General features: G+C 56.6%; 1 protein-coding gene across 10 annotated transcripts in view; it reads right to left on the reverse strand.

Moving 5' to 3' along the window:
• Positions 1 to 1,049: 1,049 nt before the first annotated feature.
• SLC27A1 (solute carrier family 27 member 1) overlaps positions 1,050 to 14,366 on the reverse strand; it is a 92,207-nt gene continuing 78,890 nt past the window's right edge. For 4 of the 10 annotated variants that reach the window (XM_073220154.1, XM_017644487.3, XM_017644486.3 and 1 more), the window contains exons 3-13: positions 8,264 to 8,658; positions 7,975 to 8,136; positions 7,816 to 7,885; positions 7,079 to 7,206; positions 6,898 to 7,007; positions 5,692 to 5,901; positions 4,573 to 4,699; positions 4,350 to 4,487; positions 4,115 to 4,279; positions 3,580 to 3,726; positions 1,050 to 2,415 (exon numbers count right to left, since the gene is read on the reverse strand). In XM_073220154.1, the coding sequence (XP_073076255.1) occupies positions 2,258 to 2,415; positions 3,580 to 3,726; positions 4,115 to 4,279; positions 4,350 to 4,487; positions 4,573 to 4,699; positions 5,692 to 5,901; positions 6,898 to 7,007; positions 7,079 to 7,206; positions 7,816 to 7,885; positions 7,975 to 8,136; positions 8,264 to 8,658 (1,810 nt within the window). In that variant the 3' untranslated portion in view covers positions 1,050 to 2,257. Of the gene's footprint in view, positions 2,416 to 3,579; positions 3,727 to 4,114; positions 4,280 to 4,349; positions 4,488 to 4,572; positions 4,700 to 5,691; positions 5,902 to 6,897; positions 7,008 to 7,078; positions 7,207 to 7,815; positions 7,886 to 7,974; positions 8,137 to 8,263; positions 8,742 to 14,366 lie in introns of all 10 variants that reach the window. The other 6 variants (XM_037005302.2, XM_037005301.2, XM_037005300.2 and 3 more) reach the window with 3 other exon arrangements.

The following is a 14,366-nucleotide window of genomic DNA, read 5'->3' on the forward strand; positions in this document are numbered from 1 at the left end:
AGCCTGACCCTAAAGGTCATCAGGATTATTTTCTTGCCAGCTCAGAGGGAATTTCCTATGCTGCTTTAGCTACCATCATAGGCTTTGGAATGAGGAAGGTCTCCACTGGACCACTTTCTAGCCAGGAGGCCCTGGCAGTGACTTTATTACCCTCCTGTGCCTTAGTTTCCCTGTGTGTACAGCAGGGACCATGATGACACCTTTGGAGGTGGTCATGACATTGGAAGGATGTTACTAAGGATATACTTGCTTGATCAGCACACCAGGGGTGTTTCATTACCCACCTCCCTGGTAGTGCATCCACCCCCCATCGCTGGGCATCCTGGAAGGCTCCACCCTGCATTCCCCCCTTGCAGACTGTGGGCATCCGAGGGACAGCCCCACACATGGATGGCTCATCCCTCCTTGAGCCAGCCAAGGCCTGGTCCACCCCCCATCCATCACCCAGGATCACTCCCCCACCCCAATGCCTCCTCCTAGCAGATGCTGTGTCACCACCAACCTTTCTTCCTCTGTCCCCTAGAGACAAAATGAGATGCTGTCATGCTGGAGGAGGGCACAGCAGAAGGTGGGAGTTGAAACTAGACTCCAGAGCTGGAGGTCCTGGATTAGAATCCCAGTTCAGACAGCTGCCCTCGCAGGCCCAGTGTGCTCACCCAGAGAAGTGGGCACACCTGCTGGCTCGTACACAGGGGGCACCCTTCCTTGGGGCAGCTGGACATGCCGGGACACCACTTCTATTTTGGACCATTCTGTGGCATCTGAAGATCCCCCAGGTAGATGAGCCGTCCCTCCCCTGGCACCACCGAGGCTGGCACAGAGCTTTGTGAGGATACAGGGGGGCGGTGAGAATGCTAACCCGCGGACCGCCTTGCCCCAAGCTCCAGAGACCTTGCAGGCGGACCAACAGGGGATGGAGGGCAGCAACAAACTGCTGAGACTGTCTTGCTCATGTCCAGTGAGCGTGTGTTCTCCAGCCTGCCTTCAGAGACTAAAAGAGGCTCCATGTTACACGGGGACAGATCATCAATCACTGCGCTCCCATCAGGCACTGGACACTCTGCAGGTTTATTTTTAAACTCAACTAGGAAACAAAACCTCAGTGGTTGGAAAGGCCTGTGCAAAACAGCGTGGGGTTGCTCGCTCCTGGCTCCACTATTTGAGGGGCCAGTGTGACTGCTGGAAGGAGGGCTGGGCAGGCAGTCTGGGTGCCGGCCCCAACAGTGGGAGTCCAGGAGGGGCCACCACCGATGAGGCCAGTGGGGGTGTCTGAGCTGCCCCGGCTCAGTTGTCCAAGCTGTCACTAGCAAGGCCAGTGGGGATATTTAACAGGCTGGAACCCCCGAGGCCATCTCAGAGGCCACCCCTAAGCAGACCTTCCCCGACTCCACTGCTGCCACTCCCATGGTTCTTGCCAACAGCCACGCCAGACAGGGACACCCAAAAGGCTTTTGCCACGGCGAGCATCTGAGTGGTGGGCTGAGCAGCCACCTGATGCAGCCTTCAGGGCCCCTTCAGCAGCAGTCCTGTGGAGATGTCTGAATGGCGACATCCGGGCAGGGGTGACATTCGAGACATCATAGTCAATTCTGAAGCTTCTAGGGCATCAGGAAGGGCAGGTGAGCCCCACCAGGGATGGAAAGTGCAAAAGGCAACCGGCCCAGCCTGGAAGAGACCTCCAGCTGACCTGGAGGTCCCTTGCTCATGCTCCCTGCACTGGGGTGGGCTGGTAGGCTCCTCCATTCAGCAGGGCAGGCAGAAGGCCTGCCTGGAGCTCAGCAGCCTGGGGAGTTCTTGACTGGGGCTCCTTAAGGCACAGCTGAGAGGGAGGCAGGGAGGGCCCTCTCTGGGTCCATGATGCAGCAGGGGTAACTTGCAGAGGCCCCAGGAGCAGCTGCCCCGCACAGGCTGCAGCTCCCAGGAAATGTCTGCTTTGCTCTTGTTAGGTGGGGGCAGGAGAGATGCATGAGGAAGTGGTGAGAGCAGCTCGGGATAGGAGAGAGGCTAAGAAGCAGGGAGAAGAGAGAGACACACACCCAGACATAGGGGCCAGAAGACAGGCAGGACAACAGGAGGACGCAGAGGAGGAGGGAGGGGCGTGAAGGCAGTGGAGAGACATAGGCTGCTCATGGGGTCGTTTCTCATCCCCAGGACGGCCCCACCTGCTGCAGCTGGCCAGCCCTCAGGCAGGGCTGTTGGCTCAAGCCCACCTCACTCACAGGGCCTGGCTGGGGGGTCTCTGGCTGGCGGAAGAGTGTCAGAGAGCGAAGGCCCCCGAGCAGATGTGGTTGTAGACACCCTGGTCCAGGGGCAGGTAGTGGCCCTGCTTCAGGTCCAGGAAGAAGAGCCGGTCCGAGATCTGGCGGGGGTCGAAGCCCTCGTGCTGAAGGCGAGTCTTCTGGATCTTGAAGGTGCCTGTGGGAGTGGGGGGATGGGGTCTTACCAGGGGGCTTCCAGGAACCCTCAACTCCCCATCTTCTCCTGCACCTCCAGGCTTCAGCATCCCCTCAGCTGGGAACACTCTTCCCCATTTTGCCTGCCTGAGTCCCCCTGGTACTTCAAATCCCAACTGCATGCCTCTCCTCCAGGTCAGGCCTCCCTGACCACCACCATCACAGCCCCAAACTCTGTGTACTCCCTGCCTGCTGCATGTCTGCCTGCCACGGGATCCAGGCAGAGCTGGGTCGGTCACGCAGCAGGTCAAGGGTCAGTAACTGCGGCCCACAGGCCAAATTCAGCCCACCATCTGTTTTTGTAAATATAGTTTTACAGGCACAAAGCCACCCCCATTCATCTACACATAAACGTCTGCGCGTTTCTGCTCTACAACGGCAGAGCTGGGTTGTTGCCACAGAGACGGTGCGGCCTGCAAAACTACAAATGTTGACTCCGGTCCTTAAGAAAAAGTCTGCACTCCCTAGAGCGGACAATTAATGAAAGGTTTCATGAAATGGTAAGGGTAAGGATTACGGTTAAGTAGAAATATCAAGGGAAGATACTTGCGAGCTCTGCAGTTGGGAAGGCTCTTTTTAAAAAAAAACAAAACTTCAGAAGCACAGACCAGAAGATATTTTTTAAAAAGGTAAGTTTTCATAAAAATTTAGGGCTTCTTTCCAACAAAGGCCACATGGACAAAAATAACAGACTCCAAAATAGATGAGATTTCCAATATCCGAAACTGCTAAGGGCTTAACATCTAGACTGTTCCAAGGAACTCTCATATATCAAAAGGAAAAAAAGAGAGCCAGACTACACAAAGGTGTGGCAACCATAAGCAGGTGTACACAAGAGGAAGCCTCAAAAGTGCCAGATGATCTGCTCAGATTTCCTAGTCATCAGAAAAATCCAGAAAGTGAAGAAATGCATGAGACATTGTGGGGTGCCTAGTGGAGGCTGGAGTGAGGAATGGAAATCATCGACTATGTAAATGAAACAAAGGTGCCCTGCACGAGCCCTGCGTGGTTCCCATGAACCATTCACTATGTTGGACTTGGCATGGGGGCCTGAACCAGGACAAAGAGTTAAATGGCTGCTGAACCGACACAGATGGACTGACAGACTGAAGGGCAAGGGGCGCACCTGTGGTGTCCACTTGGGGAAGAAGGCGTAGGAAGATGGGCCGAGCATAGGGCGCCAGTACTTTCTGCAGCTCCTGGTACAGCGTGTTGGGGCTCAGCTGGCCACGGGGGTCTGCAATGGCCGCCATGCCTGCTCTGCCCTCCACTCCTGGAGACAGAGGTTTTGCTGAGAACACCACACCACTCACCCTCCTACAGGACTGGATATCCACTCAAACAGCAGCCCCCCACCTTTGATCTCAAGTCCCTTCCATCTGACCTGACACTTGCCAAAGCAGCAGAGATTCCAGTGAGTTCCCGCTGCATGCCCTGAAACCCTCAAGAGTTGCTCTCATGATCCTATTCTCTGATGAGAAAACTGAGCCTCAACATCATGTAAGAGGTGTCACTCCAGGTCCAGGGCTCCCACCCAGGCTGCCATGTGCATGTGCAGCTATCCAGTTTATGCACGGCCCAGGGACACCCAGATCTCCAAGCTCCTCCTGGCCAGGCTCCCCAGGTGCAGCCACAGGACCACCCCCACAGCCCCAGCTTGCCTGGTACGGCCACCCCATACACGGCCACGTCTGTCTGGCACAGTAAGCGGCTCAGCACACCCTCCACTTCAGTGGTGGAGACATTCTCCCCCCGCCAGCGGAAGGTGTCCCCACTGCGGTCCCGGAAGTACATGTAGCCCAGCTCATCCATCACCAGCACATCACCTGGCAGACGGGAAAAGGAGGTGAAACACCCACCGGCTATGTGCACAGCCAGCCCCCAGGGTCTGCACACCTGAGAGGTAGGCGCTGTCGCCCTTGCGGAAGACACTGTGGGCAATCTTCTTGCTGGTGGCACTCTCGCTGATGTAGCCGTCGAAGCGACGCAGTGGGTCCTGCTGGTTGATCTGGCCCACAAGGAGGCCAGGCTCCCCTGGGGAGGAGGTCGTGCTAGGGCTGTGCGGGGAAGAGGTGGGGATGTTCCAGTTCCAGGGGGGACTGGGCAGGGTCCCACTCACCAGCCTGGCATGGGATGCAGAGGCCCTGGACATCCCGCAGTAGTTCCATTGTGTCCTCATTGACCTTCACCAGCCGGATGGGATACACGTCTGGCAGGATGCGGCTGTTGAAGCCACAGGAGCCGACCTGGGACAGGGTGAAGTGAATTGGCAAGGAGCCCTGGGGTGACTCAGTGTCCTCCCCCCAACATCTTTTCTCTTCTGCCCCAGAGCCTGGATTAGCAGCCCCAGTGTCACCCCAACCCTATAACCTTGGGCAACCCAAGAAAAAGGTATAAGGGCAGCACCCTTCTGCCCCTGGAGGCATGCCACCTCCTCCCACCTTCCCAGCTTCCCTTGCAGTCCTGTAAGGAGACCTGCTAGCTGGCCGCCACTTCCTGGTCCATCAAGTCCCCCTATGCTCACAGGAAGGAGCCACCTGCGCTAGCTAGCATGGCCAGTGTCCTCTGGGGCTGTCCATTCAACATTATGTGCATGGTGGGGGCTGTACCTTGTTCTAAGGTGCTGGGGACCCAGCATGGAGAGAGAGAAAGGGATCACTGCCCCCAGGTGCTGGCTTTATTGTTATTCAAATGATCTGTTCTCGGTTTTGCATGGGAGGGGCTTGATAAGGGAGAAGGGGCCTGCAAGAGCAGAATGGACATGGAGGGCACAAGAGCATGTTTGCAGAGAGCCCGTTATGCTGTGGGTGCTGTGCTGAGTTCATGATGTTGGGTGATTAGAATAAACCCAATGAATTGTTATCCCATTTTTGCAGATGAGGAAATGCAGGCCCAAAGAGCCTGAGTGGTTAGGAGGGGATCAGCAACCCCGCCCGGGCCTTGGGTCCCCAGAGCCCTGTTCCCCCTTGACACCCCACTGGTAGAAACTGAGGCTCAGTAAGGCTGTGGCACTTGCCCAGCGCACACAGCCATGGCCAAGGACTGGAACTCAGGGGCGACAGTCACAAGACTATGCACACTGGAAGAAGTTTCAGGAGCTTCCCCCGCTCCCCATGCTTGCTGGCAGAACCCTCCACCACAGCCCCTTTTGTTCCATGGGAAGGCAGAGCTGGGGAGTCGGAGGTAGAAACTATCTCTGAACCCCCAGACTTGCTGGGCCCATCCCGCCCATGCCCACCTTCCCATCCATGTTGGCGACGCTGCAGTTGCACTCCGTGGCCCCGTAGAACTCGCCGATCTGGCGGACGCCGAAGCGCTCCGTGAACTCCTCCCAGATGGCTGGCCGCAGCCCGTTGCCCACGGCCAGACGCACGCGGTGCCGCCCCTCCACCTCATGCACCGGCTGCTTCAGCAGGTAACGGCAGATCTCCCCGATGTACTGGATCACCTGGTGGGGGGCACCGAGGGCTGGGCTGTCACGCTGGGCTGGAGGGGAGCCTAGGACCTCGAGACCCCCCTCTTCAACCTGGGTGCTTAGAACAAAACAGCCTTAAAAGTGAGGACAGCAGTGAATTAGTCCAAGCCCTTGACACCTAACCTCTTGCTCAATCCTCATAAGGGGCCCGGAAAACACCTTGTTTGAGTGGATGCAGTCGGCACCCCCCTCACACCCTTCCGTGGTCCTTCTATCACCCAAAGGGCCAACATGTCTGCCTCAGGCAGGGTAGGAAGGCAAGGCACAGAGTCGCCACTCCACTAGCAACTCTAAGCCCGGAGCAGATGCGCTCTCTTCTGTCCCCTGAGGCCCCTGCCAGCTGAGCCCCGGGCATGCCCACCGGGCCCTCCTGGGGTGGGACCACTCTTGGGTGCCCTCTATGCTGCCTCACTGAGCTTTGCCGCCTGAACCGAGCCCCTGGATCCCACGAGGTACCTGTTCATTGGCGCCCTCACTGTGGAGGGGAAAGCAGAGGTAGAGCCTTGGCTGAACCCCCACCTGCTCTCCAGGACAGCAGGTGCCCTCCACCCCTGCCTCATGCTTACCCCACCTGGAAGCCCCGTGCCTTGGGGCCTTAACTGGCCCAGGAGGGTCCCATTTCCTGACAGGCACCAGAGGGAAAGACCCCTAGGGCACAGAGCACGAAGAAGGTAGAGTGCATTAGGGAGCTCAGGCAGCCCAGGCCCAACCCCAGCTGCGCTTCGAACCTGTTTCCCCACCTGCAAAATGGGTGTGATGCCTGCACCCACTCCCAAGCACTTATGAAGATCCAATCCATTTACATGTCAAAGGTTTAGCCCCTGGCTGGAAACGGAGCACATGCTCAAGACACACTGGCCACCCTCCTGCCCCCACCCAGGGCAGCCATTTGCGAGCCCCAGAGAGGAAATGGGGTGGGCTGTTGCCACGGTGGTGGGCAGGGCGGCAAGGGAGAGGGCAGGGTCTGACCGTGCAGTTGTACTTGATGCAGTCATCCCAGAAGCGGCTGGCTGAGAACTTCCTGCGGAGGACCACGGTCTGCCCGTAGATGAGACACTGCCCCACGCCCATGATGTTCCCTGCGGAGGGAGGGCTTGGTGAAGGGTCCCCAGTCCCCAACCCCCACCCTGCTGGGGCGGCCCCGCAGTACCTGCCGAGTGGTAGAGGGGCAGGCAGTCGTAGAGCACATCTGCCGCATGCATGCCGTAGGCATGGTGGCCGAAGGCCGCGATGCGGTAGTACCTGCAGGCCAGGGAGTGCAGGGCTAGGACCCACACCCTGGAGAGCAGGGGAGAAAGCTGGGGACATGGCAGGGACCCCGGCAGTTAGCCCAGCTCAAACGGGGGTTACAGGCTGGCCAATGAGGGACACATAGCATCTAAAGAAGGTTAACGGTCCACAGTGCTCAGCGCCACAAAGGATATACAAGGTACAGACGGGCTGGAGGTGGCACACGGGCTGGGACCTGGAGAGAATGAGCTGCTGGGGAGAGCTGGGGAAGGGCACCCAGGCTGAGGGCTCGGCCTATGCACAGGCCCCGAGGCCAGCGGGTTTGAGGGAGACTGAGGGGCCCAGAGGGAGTAAGCAAGGAGTAGAGAAGAGGAAACCAACATCAGAGAAGGGGAAGGGGCCACACGGCAGGAGTATGGGCTCTACTCTGAGAGCCATAGCAGATACTGGGAAGTCTGACACGTGACAGGGCTGATTTAGGATTTTACACCCTCCTGTAGCTTTTGAGGGGAGCAGGGCCATTTGAGCCAGGAGTGGGGACAGCAGGAGGCTGAGGAGGGGTCCAGGGCTGCACTGGGATCTAGTCAGGGAAGGGGTCAGGACATACAGATGACCTGGAGTCACTGCAGGGCTGTGGCAATGCCCGTGGTCCCTCACCTGCTGTGCACAATGATGGCAGCTTTGGGCAGCCCGGTGGTCCCTGATGTGTAGATGTAGAAGAGTCGATCTGCAGGAGAGGTGGGTGTTGGGGACCAGGAGCTGGGAAGAGGGGACAGGGTGGGCACTGGCAGGGGGAGGGTGCCACCCTGGACTTACCATCCATGCCCTTGTCAGGGGGCTGTGCAAGGGGAGCCGTGGAGGCCTCCTGCAGCTGAGGGTCCAGGAGCTGGGTGTCTGGCAAGGTGCCCTCAGGCCCTGGGTCTCCAGTGCAGAACTTGACCAGGCTCTTCCCCAGCTGTCCACTCACCTCAGCCACTGCTGCCACCCAAAACAAACATCATGGTCAAGGACAGGCAGGCCCTCTCCCAAGGCTCCCACCACATGGCATCCATGCCCCAGGCCACTCCAGGCCTCTACCCACTATTATGCCTGCACCCAGCCTCACCTGATGCCAGCTCCCCTCCAAAGATGAGGGCCTTGGCCCCAGAGGTACCCAGGCAGAAGGCCAGGGATTCGCACCGCAGGTTAACATTGAGTAGTGCGGCCTCGATGCCGGCCTTGGCCAAGCCCAGCCACAGCCCTACAAACTCTGGCCGGCCCTCCAGGAAGATGGCCACCACATCGCCCGGCACGAAGCCCAGCTGGCAGAAGAGGTTGGCCACAGCGTTGGAGTAGGCATCCAGCTGTGCAAAGGTCCAGCAGGCGCCACTGCCTGCGTCCACCAGTGCCAGGCACTCAGGCTGCCGCTGGGCCACCACCTGGAAGATCCGTGGGACGGTGTGGCGGGCACGCTGGTGTCGCCGCAGCTCCAGGCGCACGCGGATCAGCACACAGAGGCCACTGGGAGGGGGGATGGAGGCGACAGCATCACTGGGTGCCCAGCCCAGCCTCTGGGAGACCTCCCCAAGCCACGGCATCCCTGTCTAGAGAAAGTGGAGGCATAGGTCCTTGCAGTCTGAGGGCGGTGAAGGTTTAGTGAGACCTTTGGTTGCTGGCTGCTCAGGGGTGACTAAGGGCCATTTACCAACCAGCCCAGAATCAGGCGGATTGTCAAAGGGAACCAGGCCATGCAGTATAAATAAATCACCCTGTCCTCCACCCCCAGCTTGCCTGGTGACCCTGAGGTCCTGTCCTTGTTTTTATCTGCTGGGACGTGCTGAGCACCCCACACTGACCCACCTCCAGCCTGGACTCCTCATGCTCTGCCGGCCCCAACCAGGCCCCAGGGTCCAGCCCTAACCCGGGCAGCTGCTCCACGCCCGAATCTGATGACACACCTGATGACACTTTGCCCCCACCCAGGGGAGGGGCTGCCTCTCTCCTAGGTGGGACCAGGACACCTGCAGGCAAGAGGCCCTGGTGGCAGATGTCTCGCTCCCCCTTCCCCACCAATTAGCAGATATGAGGGCAAGAGGCCCCAACCCTGGGAGTCAGCAGGTCCCCAGAAGACTTCATCACTGATATTCATTCCCTCCCTCCTTCATTCATACAGGCAGCTGATGTACACTAGCACCTACTGTGTGCTGGGCACTGTTCTCAGCTCCCTGAGCTGACCTGCAGGGGCTCCCAGTCCTCCCAGCAGACACCTCCATGTACATAAGGGTGTATAAGGGAAGTGAGGGATGGTGACAAGGCCATGATGGGAGATGCAGTCAGGGTGACCTGGGCTGGGGTGGGGATGGTGGTGGCCCCGGAGAGAAGCAGGCGGGTGAGGTCTGAGCAGAGGCTCAGGAAGTGAGAAGGAGTGGCTGTGGGTGTAAAGCCAGGGTAATCCTGGGGTGGAACAGGCTTGGGGGACAAGGCACCTTTGAGAAGCAGAGCAGAGGCCAGTGTGGCAGGAACTGGGCAAGAGGGAGATGCAGAAGACAGATTCTGGGTGGGCAGCAGGGTTGTTAGGAAAGACAGGGCCCACACAGACACTTGCATCTGCACTTTTTTAAACCAAGGGGTTAGGGTTCTGATGAGGTTTATGAGACTTCCTGCTTGGAGCAAACTGATTGCCCCTGGAGCCCCTGGGAAGGGAACAGGCTTCCCTGGCCTGGTAACTGGCTCCACTGCAGCACCTGCACACACACCGCCCACCAGCACACTGACCTGCGCACAGCCCCACATGCCTGCCTGTTCCCTGGGCTCCTCCCAGAGCTTGGGGAACATTCTCTTGTTCACCTGGGGAGTCCTCCCTCCCCCACCAAAGCCCCCCAGTCATGGGTTCGATCCCCTCTGGGTTGTGAGCGCCCAGGGACAGTTACATCTGTGTTGGCTGAGGAGCCTGGTGCACAGAGGCCAGATGACTGTGTTCATGTCCTTGAATCCAGAACCCGGTGCACCTCCCCTTCCCTTGTGGCAGCACAGAGGCACAGACTCTTTGATTCATCACCCAAATGGTGAGCACCATGTGCCTGGCCCATGCAGGGAGACCCAGCAGTGCCCACGGCATACCCTCCTGCCCCTCCATTCCCCTCACTCCAGCCACACAGGCCTCCTCCCTGTTCCTAGAATGCACTGGGCATGCTCCCAGTCAGGGCCTTTGCACAGGCTGTGCTCTCTGCCTGGACCACCCTTCCCCCAACATTCACAGGGCTCCTTCCCCACCTCCATCAGGTATTGCTCAAATGCCACCCTCTCAAGGGGTCCTTCTGGGACCTCCATCTGTTACTGCACCGCACCTACCCTCTCTGGCCCTTGCCTTTTGGCTTTCAAAAGTGTAAGTGCCTCAGTTGTTTACCATCCTAGCTCTCTCCAAGGTCTGGTGGGCAGGGACTTGTGTCTGATTTGCTCTAGGCCCTGGAGAGACAGCAGTGGAGACATACCAAGGCCCTGCCCTCCTGAAGCACAGAAAGCCTGCCACAAATCATCCCGCAGGACCATTTTGGAGGCAGAGAGAGGTATCATGGGGAGCAGCTACTCGGGCCCTGGCTGGATCCTTGGGGAGAGCAGGGACAGCCACACACGAGGGTCTCAGGGCACAGCTCCTCTACAGAGGGGCCAGGCATGGGAAAGATTTTAGAAGGGAAGACAAGGGTCCCTGCCATCTACCAGGTCCCTTTGGGTACCTGCCCTGTTACTCTCAGGGTGGCTGACGGGCTCCACATAAATGAACACCTCCAAACAGATGGTTCCCCTCATCAAAGCCCATTTGCAGTGACCAACAGGGTGAGAACCCCCAGGGGGAAGACAGCCCCTCACCCCTGCATCTGACCAGCAGCCTGGCACACAGTTGGTGCTTTATAAACAGAAGTCAGACATCTGCCTTCACACCCCTGAACCTGGAGCCCCAGTATCCTGCCCTTCATGGTGGCCAGTGCAGAGGCACACATTCCTTCATTCATTCCCCTGAACAGTTAGCACCTACTGTGTACAGGAAAACCTGATCAGGTGTGAGAAGTCAGCTCGGCAGGAGGCTGTGGCAGGGCAAGGGGTACTGATGACAAGGGGCAGGAGGGGTCTTTTGGGAAGACGGTAAATTATATATTATCTTCATTGTACTACAATACAAATAAATGAATAAAACTTACAAAGACTGTCTTGTGACATGGTTAAAAAGGTGGGTCCATGCCTATCAGAGATACACTCTGGAAAACCAATGGGTGAAAGACGTGCTCCCGGGATCCAGACGGAGAAGGAGGTGGGTGGGGACGAGGGAACAAGCACACGAGAGCCACAGAGGCTGGGGGACGGGCACGTGGTCTCGTTACATCATTCTCTGTACTTGCATACACTTGAAATTTTCCATGATAAAATGTTTTTTAAAAATAATGTTTTATTATGATTAGCATGTATGATGTGGGGGACATGGGGAGGGCCGTGCAACACAGAGAAGACAAATAGTGATTCTACAACATCTTACTACGCTGATGGACAGTGACTGTAATGGGGTTTGTGGGGGGGACTTGGTGAGGGGGAGACCCATGTTCTTCATGTAATTGTAGATTAATGATAACACCAAAAAAAATAATGTTTTAATATTATTCCAACTATTCCCATTGTTTTTGTGAGCAAACCCTGTGGCCCATGGGGCCCCACCTGGTCTGGCCCCACCCATCTGTCCCCTGTTGCCCTTGTGCCCCCAGCTTGCTCTCGCCTCTTTCTTGGATCTTCAGCATGGCTACCCCAGGGACTTTGCCCCGCACCTCCTCCTCGTCCTTCACCTCTCAGTGACAGTGTCACCTGATCAGAGGCTCTCCCTGCCCTGCCCAGCTCAGACTATGTTGGCTGTTTTAAAACATGCCCACAAACTCGCTGACAGTCCTTCCCTCAAAAGCTGGGTTCCATTTCCCCTCCCCTCGAGCGTGGGCAGACTCCAGGACTCGCCTCTAATGGAGACAGTGTGGCAGAAGGGATGCCTGTGGCTTTTGAGACCTGGGGTGCAAAGAGGGCATCCCTTCCTCCTCGCACACAGGCCCTCCCATGCACCCTGGCTCTCACTCTCACTCTCAGTCAGGACATTCTCAGCCCAGCACTGATGGTGAGGAAGCCCAGACCACATGGAGAGGCCACGTATGTGTATTCCAGCAACATGCCTGAGTGAACGAGACCTCAGGTGATTCTGCCCCTGGATTCTGAGTCTTCCAAACCCAGACATGGCAGAGAAGAGACATGACGGTGACGTCTTGATTCCTGACCCACAGAAGCTGGTAGGAGAAAATACTGACCATTTTTTAAGCCCCTAGATTCTGGGACAATTTGTTACATGGCCATGGGTAAATGATATGCTCCCAGTCAGTTTTAACCCTTCAGGGTGATCATCACAATCTTAAACGGTTACCTTCCTTTATTGGTTTCTTGGATTCTTTGTTTCCATGAGAGCAGGCGCCCCAGGTCTGTCTGCCTACTGCATCCAGGGCTGAAGTCCCAGCACTAAGCAGAGGACCTGGGATGTAAGGAAGCAGCTGGTGTCCCGCAGGCTGGCTCAAATGTTGCCCGGCCTCTTCTTTCTGTGTGACTGTAGTTGAATAATGTCCCCAAATTCATATCCACACAGAACCTCAGGTTGTGACCATAGTTAGAAATAGGGTCTTTGCCAATGAATCAAGGTAAGTATGAGATGAGGTCTTCTTGATTACCCAGTGGTAACCACTGGCACCCCAAAATCCACTGGCAGGTGTCTTTGTAAGAAGAGAGAACACAGAGGCAGAGAGAGAAGGCCATATGGAGACAGACGAAGGGTCTGGAATAATGCAGCCACAAGCCTAGAATGCCTGGCGCCCCCAGAAGCTGGGGACAGTAAGATCCCACACCACCCATGTCACAAAGGGATAAAAGAGGTGGAGGAAGGTTTCTGAGGACAGAGCCTGGCGCACCCTATATTCTTACTAAACTCAGTTGCTGTTCTTTCCTCATGGAAGTATGTAACTGTTAGTAAGAAATTAGAGCTGAGTTAGAATTTTATCTACCCAGCAACTTAGTTCATGTCTACCCAGCAAGGAAGAGAAAGACACAGCAAGCTCCCAGAGCAAGGGTCAGCCCAGGAAGTCCCTGTGCGTAGGATCCTGGGCAGGAGGCGGAACATCACCCAAGCACCTCATGGAAACACTAATTGCTCCAGCATCTGCTGTGTGGGAAACACAAAATCCTTGTGTTTACACCCAACTGTTGAATCCTGCTCCATCACTTACCATCTGTGGGGCCTGCACAGGCCCTGCCCTCTCTGGGCCTTGATTTCTTACTTGGAATGTCAGGAGACTGAACCTAATGAACCCCAAATCTCCAGCTCAGTAAAATACAGGGACAGCTTTGCCCTATTTGTAGAGAGGAAGCAGGGCCCAGAGCAGCGGCCCACCTGTTAATGCGGGAACAGTACAATTTTTGGCCTAATATCTGTCAAGTGTATTCAGTGCCGGACTGAGAAGGCTTGAATTCCAGGGACCCACTGTTACTCCACCCAGCAGGGTCATGCCTCTGGGCTTCGCACCTGCCATTCCCTCTGCCTGGAGCACTCTTCCCTTCCCTAGGTTTTCACGAGGTTGGCTACTTCTTGTCTGAGCCCATGTGCAGGGCTGCTCTGCCCTGACCATCCTAGCTAAAGTGGCTACTCGCTCTCCTTGCCTCTCCCCAACAGGCCATATATTCTTCTTGTCACTTTCTGATGTTGTATTTTCTCATTTTCTTTTCCCTGTAGGCTGTGGGCTCCACAGGATAGGAAAAACATCTGCTGTATTCACAGCGCATCACAGTGACCACGTTGTTCCCCCATGCTCAGATGGAGTGTGGAGCCCAGGAGGCCCTCAGGGACAGGCAGGACAAATGACTTTCTCTAATGCAGACAAGCCTGAATCTGACCATGTCACCAGCCCAGCACAGCCCGTACTGTCACACAGTGGGGCAGTGCAGTCAATTCCTCCTGGTCTCCTGCTCTGCCCTGGGCCAAGCCCTACTCCCTGGCTAGTAGGGTGAATGATGGCCCCCAAAAGATGTATGTCCAAGTCCTGATCCCTAGAATCTATGAAGGTGACCGTATGTGCACATCTAATTAAGTTGAGGATCTGGAGACAAGATCATCCTAGATTAGGTGGGCCTTAAATCCAATGTCGGTGTGCTTATCAGAGACA

Source organism: Manis javanica, chromosome 13 (genome assembly GCF_040802235.1).
Source record: "Manis javanica isolate MJ-LG chromosome 13, MJ_LKY, whole genome shotgun sequence".
NCBI classification, from domain to species: domain Eukaryota; kingdom Metazoa; phylum Chordata; class Mammalia; order Pholidota; family Manidae; genus Manis; species Manis javanica.